Source organism: Stegostoma tigrinum, chromosome 33, assembly GCF_030684315.1.
Source record: "Stegostoma tigrinum isolate sSteTig4 chromosome 33, sSteTig4.hap1, whole genome shotgun sequence".
NCBI lineage: Eukaryota > Metazoa > Chordata > Chondrichthyes > Orectolobiformes > Stegostomatidae > Stegostoma > Stegostoma tigrinum.
Window position 1 is genome coordinate 19,820,196 of NC_081386.1, and position 16,947 is coordinate 19,837,142.

Consider the following 16,947-nt stretch of genomic DNA (forward strand, 5'->3'; position numbering starts at 1 on the left):
ACGTATTGTTCTGGGGTAGATTGTCCCTTGATTCTCTTCAGTGAAAAGGCCATGTTGTTGTTCAAAGAATACATAGCAGTTCTCTCAGTTCCTGTGTTTTATATGTCCCTTTTCAATTTACATGAAGTCTGTTCAAGTGCCTAGTTCACATATTGCTGGCTATGTTGTCTCGCTGTGCACCAAATGTTATTCAGTCCAAGTCAACCAATCAGTCAGTGCTGTTCAGAAATAATTCACAACTCGAATTGAGCAACTCTGAGCATGTGAAATATATGCTATAGATTCAAGTTTGTTCATTGGTCCCCCTCGATGTAACACTTAGTAAGGGGGAAGAAAGTATGTTTCTGAATGCTTTACACTTTCTTTTCCTCATGTACTTCTATCCATTTATCTAGATGTGGCAAACTGATTTTCTTTTCAGTTTTTTTGTGTAGTGTGGTTATGGTTAGCAAGGCCAGCATTTATTGCTCATCCTTGATTTTCCCTGCAGAGCATAGTGGCGAACGCCTGGAGTCACTATTGTGAGGTACAGCCTGTTCTAGTACTTTAGTTAGAGGTAAAGAAGAAATGGTGATACAAGGGCAGGAGAAAACCATTCAGCCCTTGAGTCATTTTTATTGTTCAAGTGAGATTGTGGCTGATCTGTGACCTAATACCTTCAGTTTTAAGCTTAATTATTGCCCTTTGCAGAAGAGAGTTCCGAACATCTACCAGATTTTGTGCAAAGGTGTGCTCTGCAATTTCACTGTGGCTGTAAGGTTTAAAATTATGTTCCACAGTCCGAGCTAAGACAGTTCATGCATTGGTGGATGAGTTGGAGACAGTCTCCTACATCTGAGATAACAAGGTGTAGAGCTGGATGAACACAGCAGGCCAAGCAGCATCAGAGGAGCAGGAAGACTGATGTTTGGGTCTGTACCCTTCTTCAGAAAATTATTTTCTTGGCCTGCTGTGTTCATTCACCTCTATACCTTGTTATCTCAGATTCTCCAGCATTGGCAGTTCCCACTGTCTCTCTTTCATACATCTGCCATTTGTCTAGGTGGTTTTCAGGTACATAGAACATAGAACAATACAGCGCAGAACAGGCCCTTCGGCCCTGGATGTTGCGCCGACCTGTGAACTAATCTAAGCCCATCCCCCTACACTATCCGATCATCATCCATCTGCTTATCCAAGCACTGTTTAAATGCCCCTAATGTGGCTGAGTTAACTACATTGGCAGGCAGGGCGTTCTATGTCCTTACCACTGTCTGAGCAAAGAACCTGCCTCTGACATCTGTCTTAAATCTATCACCCCTCAATTTGTAGCTAGGCCCCCTTGTACAAGCTGACGTCATCATCCTCAGAAAAAGACTCACTGTCCGCCTTATCCAATCCTTTGTCCATGTACAGTCCATGTACTCGGGCACTTATTGAATTGCATTCTGTTGATGAACCCAGTGTGCTGGTATTGGTGGAAAGTAATTTTAAGCTGAAGGTCTTGAGCTTTTTGAGCGTAGTTAGAGTTACATTCATGTAGGCATGTGGTGCCTATTCTATCACATTCCTGACTTGGGCCTTGTGGATGGTGGACAAGCTTTGGGGAGTTGGGAGGTGAGTTAGTCCATCGCAGAATTCCTTGTGTCTGACTGGCTCTCATAACCATGTATTTTGGTAGTTGGATAAAATCAGTTAAATGGTAATTGTTAGGATGATATTGGGGGGGGGGATTCAGTATTGGTAATGGTTTGATTCTCAAAGAATTGGTTAAAGTCATCCCCTTGTGTAGGTAACATTTTCTTGTGTTGAGGGCCATTATGTTTGGATTTCAAAAAATCTTCTGCTTCATTTTCATGCAGTTTTCTGCATTGTTGTTGTACTCTGTTGCATTATCTGTTTTCTTATTTAAAAAAAAAGTACACTGTCATAGTCTTCCCACAATGGCCTTGGCCAATCTTTCTCTGCAACCCAGTTATATAACTATAATATCGAACTGAAGGTTGAATTAATGAAATGTATCACTAGGCTTTGTCATGGATAGTGGTTAACTCTGCCTGATTTCTTTCTGAAATCATCAAAAGATTTGGTGAACTGATCTTTCGGGCAGAGTTGTTGAGCTGCACTGTTATCTGCCACTGACTGTGCCAGTGTTTACGTTTTTTAAAAGGAAAGTGGGAAATAAAAGCTTTGATAGGTTCTCCCGAGTTGCTCTATTTCCATTGGAAAGCAAATCAGTAACTAGTGGAAACTATTAAGGGAAATGGAACAGAGACAGAGGTGAGACCAGGAAAACCATTTTTTTTTGCGCAGTTGTCATCATCCAGAATGTGTGAAGCTGGATGAACACAGCAGGCCGAGCAGCATCTCAAGACCACAAAAGCTGACGTTTCGGGCCTGGACCCTTCATCAGACCTCTGCTGCTTGGCCTGCTGTGTTCATCCAGCTTCACACTTTATTATCTTGGATTCTCCAGCATCTGCAGTTCCCATTATCACATCATCCAGAATGTGCTGTTTTAAAGGGTGATGGGAGTCTGATTCAGTAAATGGGAATTAGCTCGAGCTATGTACTTGTAGGGTAGAAAATTGTAGGTGCATGGATTTGAGTTCATAGCTCTTTCAAAGAGCCTGCACAGGCACTGAATGATGAACTATGAAGGATTTGAAATGATTTCTTTTTGTTGCTCAGTCCTTTGTGTATTGGAGTTGGGAAATCATGTTGAGTTTATACAGGACGTTGGTAAGGTTTCTTCTGGAGTGCTGTGGCCAGTTCTCTCCCAGTTATAGGAAGAATATTATTAAACTGGAGAGGGTACAGAAGAGATTTACCAGGATGTTGCCAGGTGTGGAAGGTTTGAGTTATAAAGAAAGGCTGGCTTGGCTGGAACTTTGTTTATTGGAGCTTTGAAAGTTGAGAGGTGATCTTGCAGAAGTTTATAAAATCATGAGGGGTATACGGCTAATGGCTGGTGCCTTTTCCCTAGGATGGGGGATTTTAAGATTGGGGGCACATTAGTAAGGTGATAGGAGAGAAGTTTAAAGAAGACATGAGGGGCAAATTTTTTTACAGAGGGTGGTTCATGTGTAGAATGAACTTCTTGAGAAAGTGGTGGATGTGGGTACAATTACAACATTGAAAAAGCATTTCAATAAGTACAGGAATAGGTAAAGTTTGGAAGGAAATGGGCCAGGAGCAGGCAGATGGTATTAGTTTAGTTTGGGATTAGAACTGATCGACCAAAAGATTTGTTTCTGTGCTGTATTGACTCTGTACATAGTGTTTTAATTTCAACTGTAAAAAATGAAAAGCAGCCAGTTAATTCTGAAGCCCATCACTCTGGTTTGCCATTGTGCATCATTTAAGTAGTTCACTAAACCATTAATGGCCAATAGCACAGTGTATCAAATAGATTTGTTGGGGATTGGGGGGGGTAACCTGATATTTGATCATTTGTAGGCAAGGCAGCTGTAAAGTGCAGACTCTGCTACCTTTCGGTGCATTTGGCAAGCTTTTTTAACCAATATGTGCATGGCGAATGTTGCAACATTTTGTTGCAGTGAACAGTGCATGATCCGAGGTGTTCGATATTTTACTCGGTTGTTGAAATTTAACTGTGTTCCTGTTAGCCTGTGTAAGATTGAGTTAAATTCTTGAATGAAGTGCATGAAAAGATTCAGCAAGAAAAGGTACATTTATACAGTGGTAATTGTATCAGATAATGGGAACTGCAGATGCTGGAGAATCCGAGATAACACGGTGTGAAGGGCCTAGGCCTGAAACGTCAGCTTTCTGCTCCTAAGATGCTGCTTGGTCTGCTGTGTTCATCCAGCTGTACACATTTTATACAGTAGACAGTTATTGCCTGTTGTTCTTTGAATGCCAAATACTGTGGATTGTATTATACTTGTGACGTAAGTGAAATTGGCTACTTTTGGAGTGCTATTGTCGTTCATAGATGCCTGCAAGATATGTGATTGTATAATCTGAAATAATTCATTGGTTGCAAAGAGAATTAGTGTTTGTATGGCCTTGCTGAAAATGTGCCATGAATACAAGCTTCCTTCTCTTTCCTTTGACAATTTGTTCCCAGTCAGAATTTACTTCAGCAGTTTATGCACCTGATAAGGAATTTTTGTGCTTGTTTTCTGTGTTTGCTATGGGAAGAGGAGGTAGAGGTGCAGCAATTAATGCCTCAATGCTAAAGGCTGGTTTATGCCAATGGTTTTCTCCGTTCAATGAGCCAAGCCATGGGAAGTGGGCACAGAATGTATACGAGGTGACTAACATTCAAGGAAAAAAAAGCTTGCATTTATACAACACCTTTCATGACCACCTTACACACTTAGGACTTTGTAGTCAATGACATGCTTTTTGAAGTGTGCACGCTGTTGTAATTTTAGAGTCTTGGCAGCCAGTTAAAATATGGCACTTCCCACAATTAGCAATGTGATTTTCAAATACTTATCAATGGAATGAGGGCACTTGCTGGCTAGACTGTCATCTCTTGCCCAACCCTAATTGCCCTGAGGATAGTTAAGAGTCAACTGCATTACTGTGGGCCTAGAGTCACATGTAAGCCAGACCAGGAAAGAGTGGCAGATTTCCCTCCATAAAGAAATTAATTAGTGAATAAGATGGGTTTTTATTACAACAATTGACAGTGGGTTACATGGTTGCCATGAATCTAGCCTTTTATTCTAATTTTAAAAAAAATTATATTTCACTGTTGTGAGTATTCAAACCCATGCTCCAAGAATGTTAGCTTGGGCTTCAGGCTTACTAGTTCAGTAACATTACCACTACGACACTGCCTCCTCGGGGCTATATACTTGGATTTTTTTTTGATAGAGAAACATGGGCCATGAAATGGGAGATTTCTACATTATTGTTCATTGAAATAGAAGCTTGGGATCATTTTATTTTCACCTGAACAGGGAGGTGGGATGACATTTAATATCCCAACTGGAAGATGGTATTTCTGCCATTGCTGCAGGCCCCCTTGGTATTGCGAGTGGGCCTGGTGGAGCGTTGTCACTCAACCGTTACCAGCTGAGCCACAGCAGATGGTGAGGAAGGAGGAGGTATCCCATGCTGCTCTGATCCAGCTGAAGAACGACCAGAGTGTTGTACCTCCCCTTGCAATCTAACTAAAGAAAATGGGTTTTAAATGAAAGAGATCTCTGCCGTGTGATTACACATTCTTATCCCAAGTATCTTTCTGAAATGCGAAGAAAGCTGGCCCAAACTTAATAAACTGAAAGAAGCTGGGCTATCATAAGGAGTTAGATCTTGCTGTATGAAATGCTGATGATACGCTATATACATCATAGGATGAGATGCAATGGCACATGATTGTAAATGAAGTTAATGTTTTCCTTACCTCAGCAGACACAGTTAAAATTCTTTAGCAGCATAATGAGACTGAGAATATACATGAAGCATAGACTGGCCCAGCACTGAAGCATTTTGATTTTGTTTCTAACAATCTGCTGCTAAAGTTGCCTTTCTGCAGTTGTGCAGAGCAATGCCATGTTGCCACAGTATCGTGTTTACGACCCAGCAGACTGTTATTTGTATCATTAGACTGTTATCTATATCATTAGAGTGACTCACTAGGACTAACAGGATTAACTGCAAGATAAAGTTAAAAGTACTTCTGAATCAGGATGGAGTAATTGCCTGCAATAAAGCTATATGACACTTCAAAATGACTCTCGAGTCATAACTTCCAATGGGCAACACCCAATTTTCAGCACAGTATGGCAGGATCCTGATGTGGTTGGTCTGTAGGAGATTTGTCATGTTCCCAACCATCCTTTGGTAAATTACAATCCAGGAATATAAGAAATCAGAGCTTGCCTTCCTCAAACCTGTTCTTCCACTGAATTGGATCAAGGCTATTCTTCCAAATCACCTTCACCTTCCCACTCTACCTCCATATTTTTCAACTGATTTGACAATTGATTCATAAATACTCAAGTGACTAAACACCGGAAAGTCTCTGGTGGAGAATTCTCGCGAGAGCAGTCCTTAAATGACTGACCATGTATTTTGAGATATTTTCTAGACTCTCTTCACTCAGGGCAGCCATCTCCCAGCATATATACCCTGTCGAGTCTCTTTGAGCATTTCAATCAAATCATTGCTCATTCTAACTCCAGAGAATATAAACTTGGTTTGCTCAAATCTGTCCAATAGTAGCTGAACAGTACCTTCAACACAGGAATAATAGTGTTCTACAGTCTGTAGCCCATCAAGTCTGCACCTGTCAATCAGCCTAGTAAAACCTCAGTGTGCTGTCTCCAAGCCTGGGATGCTATTCCATCAGGAAGGAGATTAAAACTCTTCACAGTGGTCTCAGTTTAATCTCGCCCTATATTTTCAGGAAATCTTCTTCATAGTCCAATCCTTTGTAATAAAAGCCAGTACACCAATTAATTCCCTAATTACAAGCTGCACCGTATATTACCTGTCTGTGATTCTTATTGAGGAAAGAAGATATGCTGTCTAAGCCTTTCCTCTTGTATTCAGCAGGACAGAATTGCAAGAATACCAAATCTGAAAAGAAACAACAATTTAGGCAGCCTGAGAGAAGATGGTACTGATTAGTTGACAAGTGGTTTCTGATTGGCAGAAGTGTTATCAGAGAGAATGCAGTAGTGAACAGTTAATTGCTTTTGTTTAGATTCAAACTAGGCAAGTTCTCTGATTCTGAGATTCATCTATAAAGATGAGTGCCAACATTTCCCAGTATCTCTTTATTTAGAAATATTCCTATTTTCTAATTATCTTTCAAAGTACAAAACTTCAGAATTCTTCAGTTATGTTTCCTGTGCTATTTTCTGTCTCAATCTCCTTTTACCTGTTTAAGTGCTTGTGTCTTGCCTACTGAGCACTTTCCCACCTTCTCGGCAAACTTGGATAAAATACTCTTGGCCCCCTTTATCCGTATAATTGATATAAATTATAAGTAGCTGAGGCCTAAGCACTAATCATGGCTGTATGTTACCAGTTAAAGACTGCCAACTTGAAAATAACCCTCCTATATTTGCACTCCAATTTTGCAAACATGAAAATGGAGCAGAAGTAAGCCATTCAGTTCTTTGTGCTTGCTTTTCCATTTGAGATGTTAGTGGCTCATTTGTTTGTGTTTCAAATTCCACGTTCCCATCCATCTCCTCCCCCCCGTAACCTTTGATTGCCTTTTCTAGCAAACATCTGTTTATCTTTAACTTAAAGATTTTCATGATTCTGCCTTCATCACTTTCTGAGGTGAAGTATTTCAAAGTTGCATAATCCTCAGAGAAACAAATTTCTCTTCATCTCTGCCCTAGAAGGGTGACCCGTACTCTTAAAAGTGTTCCACGTTCTAGAATCACTCACAGGAGGAACAACATTTCCACACTTGCCTTGACAAGACTTCAGGACAGATTTTCTGTCCATTAACCAATCCTCCATTTATGCTTATATATAAGGTCAGTCCCTTCATCTTGAAACTTCCATCCAAACATTTTATGAGGCAGCTTTTCAAATACCTTTTGAGAATCTAGATGTACAATATCTATTGGTATCTCCCTTGTCTATGTGGCCAGTTAGACTTTTGAACAAACTCTTATTAGACTGATCAAAAACAATTTTTCCTTTCATTAATCTTTTGAGTTCCTGTTGTCACGTCACTAATCATAGATTCCATCACTTTCCCTTTTTACAAATGCCAAGCAAACTGGTCTGTCACTCTCCATTTACTCTCTTCCCTCCTTTCTCAAATTGCAGGATTGTATGTAGAATAATAGTCATAGAGTTATGCAGCATAGAAACAGACCCATGAGTGCAACTTGTCCATGCTGAACAGATATCCTAAACTGGCAAATGGGGCTAGATCAGTATTTGGCCCATATTCCTTGAAACCCTTCCAGATGGCTTTTAAATGTTGTAATTGTAACTGGCTCTACCACATTCTCTGGCAGCTCGTTCCATACACCTACCACCCTCTCTGTGATAAAGTTGCCCCTCAGAATCATTCTGCCTTTTGACGTAGATTCTGGAAGATTAGCACCAAAGCACCCACAGTCCCTCTCTCTCTTAGGGACGTCTGGGATGTAGAGTATCTGGCCCAGCTGATGTGCCAGATTGTGGTGCTAACTTTGGGGATGCCATCTTTGCAAGGGGCAGAGGATGCAAAAGCTGGAGTACAACCATGAAATGTGTGAGGAAACTGATCTTTTGTTGTCAAAATTGTTCTTAATTGGCTGATTTTTATTTTTATAAAAGCCACATTGCATGTTAACCTTGCATTAAAAATTCCTATGCAAGCGTCAATGTGATTGTGCTGTCGTGGATGCGCCACTTCTGTATGTGATGTCTCATGGGTCACCCTCCCAGCTCTTTACATTTTATTAATTGTACAGTGAGATCCTGGAATGATAGACTGGGAGCCATTTGACGAAGACAGGCTGCTATTAAGGCACATAGACGAAGAGCTCTGCGCTGGCTATGTCTCGGTCTAATGATTTTTTTTTTAATGGCTCCTTCTAGGGTGCTGTGTGCTGGTCTCATGATAACACTGGTGAGTGATGAAAAGAAGTTGTCTTGTTTGCTGATTCATGTGATCACTGCTGAAAAGATCATGAGATTAATCTGAGAACACAGACTCTCTTTCCAGTTGGAAGGCCTGTTAGCTAATACTGAACTTCATTGCTAGCCTGTAGAATCAACCCTATTAGAGATTTCCCAGCACAATTACGTTTGCTTCCCTGCTCAGAAACTATTTGGCCTTTTCTACTTCTCATACATGAACTGAAGGAGAGTTTCTAAAGCTCATTGTACAACCTCAGGAAGCATTACTAGAAACATTCAAAAATGTAATGGTTTAAAAGCTGCAATGCATTCTGTTTAATTCTGTTGTATGCCCCCCAACTTATCCCTGGGGTCCTTGATCTTGGCCAGATTAATTGAAGCCCCACAATGATTATAAAGTAGCAAAACTTCATTGCTTTTGTTTTGAAAAGCAGTCTTTCCTTTCTTGTTTGCCTGAACAACAAATGAAGTTTACAAGACTGAAGCATTTTCTTTCATTTATTCATAGGATATCAGCATTTATTGTCCATTCCTAATTGTCCTTGAGAAACTACCTGTTCGTATAATGAGATAACAAGGTGTGGCGATAATCAACACAGCAGGCCAGGCAGCATGAGAGGAGCAGGAAGGCTGATGTTTTGGGGAGGGTAAGGGATTCTGAAATAAGTAGAGAGGGGGGAGGCAATGACAAAAGGTGGATAAAGGAGCAGATAGGTGGAGAAAAGACGGACAGGTCAAGGATGCGGGGGTGAGGCTAATGGGTAGGAAGTGGGGCTGGGGATTTATCAGTGAGGTGGGAGAGAAGAGGGACAGGCTAAGGAGGCGGCGACGAGATGGGCTGGTCTTGGGATGAGGCTGGGGTTAGGGAGATTTTGAAGCTTGTGAAGTCCACTTTGAGACCATTGGGCTGCGGGGTTCCCAAGGGGAATATGACGTGCTGTTCCTGCAACCTTTGGGTGGCATTGTTGTGGTACAAGAGGAGGCCAGGATGGACGTTCGTGACAAACAACAATACCTCCCAATCACGAACCACTTCAACTTCCCCTCCCACTCCTTGGGCAACATGTCCATCCTGGGCCTCCTCCAGTGCCTCTAATGCCACTCATTCTGCCTAGGAATTCTGCATGCAGCCCAATGGTCTCCATGTGGACTTTACAAGTTTCAAAATCTCCCCATTCCAGCTCAGCTTGTCCCCACCTCCTTGACCTGTCCATCTTTTATCCCATCTTTAAGCTCCCCTCACCTCACTGACAAACCCCCACCCCCCTCTTCCTATCTACTAGTCTCATCCCTGCCTCCTTGACCTGCCTGTCTTCCCTCAACTGACCAACCCCCATCCCAGCTCCCTACCCACACTCACCTTTAATGGCTCCATCCCTGGCTCCTTGACTGGTTTGTCTCCTCTCCACCTATCTGCTCCTTTATCCACCTTCCATCATCGCTCTATTTATTTCAGAATTCCCTTCCCCTCCCCCATTTCTGAAGAAGGTTCCAGACCCAAAACGTCATCTTTCCTGCTTCTCTGCTGCCTGGCCTGCTGTGTTCATCCTGCTGTACACCTTGTCATCTCAGACTTTAGCGTTGTCAGTTCCTACTATCTCTGCTTGAATCATGAGTTGCTTGTCAGGGCTCCTCAAAGGGCAGCTAAGAATCGCCCACGTGGCTATGGATTTGGAATCCTATACAAACCAGATCCAGAAGTGATGGCAGATTTTCTTACATGAAGGACACTTTTTTTCTCTCTAAAATGATGACCCATCTGCTTTTTAAATGCCAATTTCATGTAACTTGAATTTAGATTTCCCAAGGTGCCATGGGATTTGAACTCTTGGTTCTACTAAGTAGTTTGTGCTTCTGGAATGCAAGTCCAGTAATGCAACTACTGCACCACCCTTCCACAGACAATGCATGATAGACTTTTTCATTCTGAAGCTTAGCTGAGGCCTATCCAACTGGCTCAACATGTGGGTAACAACAAGATAATGCAATTATATATTTACAATGTTGAACAGATTCCCATAAGTGAAACCCACCCACATTGAATGGAGATATGTAAGTCAGTAACTGACCAGCGTTCATCAACGAGAGAAATACTGAACCGTAAATCAGGTTCGACGTATGCATATCAGAGGAGGTCTCAATAAAATTGTCCAGCGTTAGCTTAAAGCCAGGGAGATTGTGACCTAGTGGATTCTATCCCTGAGCTGGATGTTTTGGGCTTGATGACCAAGGAAGGCGCATTCATAATGAGGCCAAACAGATTAAATATCAACCTCCAGATCCCGTCAGCTTACTAATGGCAGGCGATTTAAGAGCAAAACAGGCTCCTAGTCAAGAGGGGAAAAAAATCGCAACTTCCACCATCTCTTTCCATAGCTCCAGACCACAGCCTACGTGTCATGGTGTGTGTTGCCACAGTAACCTGGGCGCCTTGACTGAACTGTACATCATCACCAGCAACATCTTCAAATCACAAGATCAGCCCAGTGTCCCAGTGAGATTAGTGCAGAGAAGAACTATTTAATTCAGTTGATTCTGAGCATGCTTGGGTTGAATTAGAAAATAGAAGAAGCTTCCATCTTCACCGTGAAACTCATTTCCTATGTACGATATAAAGGGATACAGGTTACATGGGTAGCGGGGGGAGGGAAGCGAATTTAGGATTGATGTCGAGAGATTCAGCACTTAATGTAATCATCACTTGGACTGGATAGTGGGTATGGCAGTGGAGACGTGCCTTTGGCATTGTGATATGTGAAGCTTTATCTGCATGAGCAGTTTGGGTCAAATCTCCCTTCTCCTCCAATTGCTCTAATAGTTTGTTTTTTTTTTAAACAAAAGATCTGCAGGAAAGAAATAAAAATGAAACATTAAATTCCAATGTTAAATTACATACATTTTAGGGCAGTGCATCTGATGCATCAAATAAGAGCAAAATACTGGATGCTGGAAACCTGAATTTTAAAAAAAACAGAAAATGCTAGAAGTAGTCAGTAGGTCTGGCAGCATCTGTGGGTAGAGAAACAAAGTCCAGTATGACTATGAAGATAATTCTGAAGCAGTGTCAAATGAGACTCCGCTCTGTTTCTCTGTGCACAGGTGCTGCCAGACTACCTGAGTTTGTCCACCCCCGTTTTATTATTGATGCAATTCAGCTCTTATGTTCTTGGGAGTTGGAAATAATAGGGTGGTTGAAGTTTAATCTTTAGCTATTATATCAGCAGTGTTTATGCAGAATATTGCACCAGCATCTCACCCAGGCTCAATATGGCAGATCGCTTGACATGGAGGTCTAGGAAGCAGACAAAGCTGTTTGAATAATGATGCTAAATCATGGAATCCCTACAGTGCAGAAAGAGGCATTCAGCCTGTGGAGTTCGCACTGACCCTCCAAAGACGATCCTATCCAGACCCAGCCCCAAACGCCCAACCTATTTCTATGACCCTGCATTTCCCATGGCTAATCCACCTACCCTGCACATCCCTGGATACTATGGATCAATTTAGCACGGCCAATCCACCTAACCTGCACATTTTTGGTTTCTGGGAGGAAACCAGAGCCCTCAGCATATAAATAAGAATCATTCTGAGTAAGTAAGCTCAGATTTGTACAATAATTTTAATGTCCTTTGTTGAAACAGCCCTTCTAAATTGAATTTTTATTCTTCATCAGTTGTTTATCTTCAGTAGAGTCCTGGCTGACCTTGCTTCTCAACAGCACCTTTCTGTCCTATCCCGATTTTGCTTTATTTCACTAATACTCAAAGTTCTCCTGAGTGTTCTTTTGAATATTCTCTAGGATAGGACAGCCACACCTATCTGCATTAGAGAATTCCAAAAATTCATACCATTTTGAGGGACTAAATTTCTCATCTTCATCCCAGGTGACTGGTCCTCTTACTGTGGCACATAATTTTAAATTAAATCTCCCAGGCAGGGGTAGCATCTTCCCAGCATCCACCCTGTCTAGCTCCTTCAGATTTACAGCATCTGCAGTTGGTTTTCCTTCAGAGTGATAACTGATTCAATTAAATTAAGCTTTATTCTTCTATATTTGAGTGATTATAGGCCTTTTGCAGGCAGTTGTCTTTCACCTGGCAGTGTGGCCATGATGTGTTTTAGAGTGATTGTGTACAAGAGGTGAAAGGTAGTAAAAGATAGAGTTGAAGTTTACCATAGTCTTGCCAGAGAGAGACAACTGGTTGTGGTTTAATCCAAGCGTCGCCTTGCCTTAGCCAAGGAGAGAGGTTGAGAAAGAGAGTCCTTCATGATAACCTCAGGTGGTGTGGGAATCGAACTCTCACTGGTGTTAGTTTGCATCGCAAGCCCCAGTGTTGAAGACCGTGAAGCGTTTACTTCTTTTTGTATAAATCAATTTTGTCTTGTAGTCACTGGGTTCCAAGTAGAAAAATGGCTCCCAGCTGAAATTGGGTCCTGGGTTGGGAAACTAGTGACTGATTATCAAAACAAGCCAATGCTCCTGGTGGCCAAAAAAAACCTCACTTCAGCAAAGAATTTTAAAAGCCAAGCTAAAAATATGCTTGTGCCAAGTCAGGCAAATCAATGTGACCTTTTGAAGGAGGAAAGGTGGAAGAGAATTTGAACACAGGCAGTCACAGACGCATTGCTCGGAAACACTTCTGCAGGCTGAGACAATTCCATTGTAAAGGTTTTAACCAAAGGTACTACGTGTGTAGATAAAGCACGGATCAGGCCATTTTCCAGGCTTTCCATTTTCACCCCCGGGCCAACGTTCGCATCACAATAATGTCTCTGGAGTTCTATTTCAGGCTCAGTGTCTAACTCCAAAGCTGCAAGTTCAGATCCCATCACAATCAGTGATGTGACAGAACACTGTGAACCTGACTGACTTCCTCTGTCCCACATCTACGGTGAACAAAAATCTCACTAAAATGTTAGTCACCTATATTGGTGCCCAGTTAAATAACACAACCTCTGACTGCTCCCTAATTCTGCAATCTCCTTCAGTCCTGTAAACCTCTGACACATTCTTTCATCTAATTCCGCTCACATTTGCCTTTTGATGTTCCTTGCTCTGCTTTGAGTGGTATTGTTTTATTTTTGCTCATTTATTTGATTGTGACTCAAGGACCTTCATCACAACTGTGAGATAAATGGAAAACTGCATATCAAGTTAATATGCCTTGACGCACTGTTGTATGTCATGTACTGATGTCTGAAATATGGGGAGCTGTGAGACTTTTGCATTAAATTCAATGAAAATTGTATCCACTTCCACCAAACTCCTCATTTTTTTTCAAATTTTGGCAATTCCATATTTAGTGAGGATAAAATAAAGCCTATTTCTCAGATTCTCACCAGGAAACACTTCTTAACCAATATTGCTGGAGCAACTTGGCAGGTGTAGCAGCATCTACGGAGAGAGAAACGTGTCAAATGTTTGGAGTCTGGTGACCCTTCTTCAGAACGTTAACTTTGCTGTCTCTCCTCAGATGCTGCCAGACCTGCTGAGTTTCTCCAGTAACTTCTGTTTTTATCTCAGATCTTTGATATCTGCAGTTCTTTGTTTTATTTTACAATATTTGATACTGTTTTTATTTAAGAGTTTATATTCAATCTTAAAAGGTGTATGGGATGCAGGGGTGAAGGCTGTTGTGTAAAGCAGTAGCGATGAAGATGAATATTTAATGCCTCATGATTGACACCGAAGCCATCAGTTCATCCTCAAATGTTTTTTGTTCTGGTTGAGTTGTTAACTGTGTGAGCAAACGGGAAGTAAAGCCCAATGCTGATCAATTTTCATCTGACACGTAGAGCTGCCAATTGTGATTGCATATAGGCTCACCCCATGATGCTCTGGTTGGCCGTCCCATTATTCTGGTGACGCACTACCTTTTTATGTCACAAGACTCATTACTCAGTTAGTGGATTTTTCCACCATTTTCCAAATCTGCCAAATTGGGAAAGGGAAAAGTTCAAAACAAAACCGAAGTCTTTTCCCTGGGGCAGGGGTGTCCAAAACTAGAGGGCATATGTTTAAGATGAGAGGGGAAAGATTTAAGAGGCATAAGGGGTAACATTTTCATGCACAGGTTGGATCCTGTATGCAACGAGCTGCCAGAGGAAGTGGTGGAGCTGGGTGCAATTGCAACACTTAAAAGGCATCTGGGTGGGTACGTGAACAGGAAGGGTTTAGAGGGATATGAGCCAAAAGCTGGCCTATGGGACTAGATTTATTTAGGATTTTCGGTCGGCATGGACAAGTTGGACTGCAGGGTCTGTTTGCATGATGTACATCTCTGCCTCTAAAAGAAGTTAAAAAACTTTTTTTTAACATGGCTATGACATTTTTCTTTCATGGTCATGTATAGCCATGTCCTAAAGTTTGCTCTTCAATTTCTGGAGATTTCAGGCTAATCCTATTGGGTTGGCAACCCTATTGAGCTCCTACTTGACCTTATTCCACGTCGCCCACATCTCCCTTTAAAATCTTCAGTGTCTCATAGTCACTCCTTTGGGTCAGCTTTGAGCAATGACTCAGAGACTGATCATGATCTCTGTCTCTGTTGTTCTTTTTGCCTCTCAGTTCACACTTGCATGCTGTGTAGAGTACTCCAGATGTAGTCTCACCAATGCTTTGTATAATGGAAGCATAGCCTCTTGGAATTGTATTCATTTCCCCACATCTAAAGCAGTAACATTTGATTAGCTTCCCGGGTTACCTGCTGAACCTGCATACTAACCTTTTTATGTATGATTCGTGCACAAAGACAGCCAGATCCTTCTACAACTCAGAGCTGTACGATCTCTGACCGTTTAGGTCATGTGCTTCATTATTATTCTTCCTGTCAAAATGGACAAGTTCACTTTTTCCCACATTATATTCCATTTGCCAGATCTTTGGTCATTTACTCGACCTTTCCATAATTTTCATGTCCTCCTTGCGTCCTGTTCACCAGTCACTTTCCTGCCCATCGCTGTCTTCATTTGCTTGGGTCCCATACTTTGGAATTCCTTTCCCTTTTTAAGTCCCCCTTTAACTGCTTTAGGATACTTTTCTCGATTAAAGGTGCTGTATAAATGCTTGCTAACTATGACATTGAATGCCTTCTGTCCTCTGTGGGCTGTAGGAAAATGTTTACTTTTCATATGCACGAGTGAGCTGAAACACTGGTTGAGTTGCTGACTTTGGTTTAAAATAATGATGTTTGATATGTACAGGATAGTTCATTACTTGCTGAATCAGGGTGGTATAAGGATGTATTAGCATTGGAAAGCTGCTTTTGCCATTTCATATTTTTTTTTCAAACCTTTTCTATATTCTATTTGGTTTTCTAAGTGGCATTAATGTGCTTTTGGTGTGGTTACCTCCACCCGAATGTTCACTGTTGTCTGATGTGTAAGTTAAGTTGGCATATTGCTGTAAAATGTCAGCCAGGCATGCTTTGGACCGTTGAATAAATCGACAGTTTTCTTGGTGCGTTGCTCATAAAGAGGTCTGAGCTAGTTCTTTGGAAGGTTGCTGCAGGTTGGTTTCCAGGCAACGCTGTGTGACTAATAGATTGTGGTATCTCCCACAGGGGGTGCCTTGGCTTCTGAACATCAAGTTATTAACATTTTGGGGTTACCGGTAACCAGAAATTGAACTAGACCAGCTTTATAAACGGTTCCTACAAAAGCAGGTCAGAGCCTTGGACTCTTGCAGCAAATACCTCCTGCGCTGTCTCCTCCAAAGCCTGCCTACCATTTACAAGGCAAATGTCAGGAGTGTGACAGAATACTCCACACTTGCCTGGATCGGTGCAGCTCCAACAACACTCAATGACATTGACACCATTCAGGAAAAAGCAGGACAAAGAAACATCCACTCCCTTTACCACCAATGTGCAGTAGCGGTAGTCTGTATGATCTATAACATGAATTGCACTAACTCACCAAGGATCAACAGATAGTTCCTTGCAACTCAAGACCTCTGCCACCTAGAAGGACAAGAGCAGCAGATAGTTGGGGACACCATCACCTGCAAGTTTCCCTCCAAGCCATTTATCATCCTGGCTTGAAAATACTATAAATCACTGTTTCAATGGATCAAAATCTGGAACTCTATCACCAACTGCATTGCGGGTGCCTCCACACCCAAGAACTGCAGTGATTCAAGAAGTTAGCTCACGCCTACCCTCTAAACGGCCATTGGGAATGCATAAAGATGCCGGACTAGCCAGAAATGTCTACATCCTATGAATAACCTTTCTAAAAAAAACTGTTGCCACTATTTTCTGTGCAAACTGTTATGCTAACTACTTCTATCTCCAGGACAATAGAATGTTGATATCTAATTTCTTTGCTCTCTCGCTGTCAGTCCTCTTCCTTCTTGCTGCCTAAAGTGCGACCCTTTGGCAAAAGCCT

General features: G+C 41.7%; 1 protein-coding gene across 4 annotated transcripts in view; it reads left to right on the plus strand.

Annotated features, from left to right (window-relative positions):
* The window catches only part of LOC125467222 (unconventional myosin-Va), a 199,052-nt gene that overhangs the window by 12,529 nt on the left and 169,576 nt on the right, over positions 1–16,947 (plus strand). For 2 of the 4 annotated variants that reach the window (XM_059639158.1, XM_059639155.1), the window contains exon 2: positions 8,518–8,548. The exons of the other annotated variants lie outside the window; for them this stretch is intronic. In XM_059639158.1, coding sequence (XP_059495141.1) covers positions 8,518–8,548 — 31 coding nt within the window. The remainder of the gene's footprint in view (positions 1–8,517; positions 8,549–16,947) is intronic. 4 annotated transcript variants of the gene reach the window in all.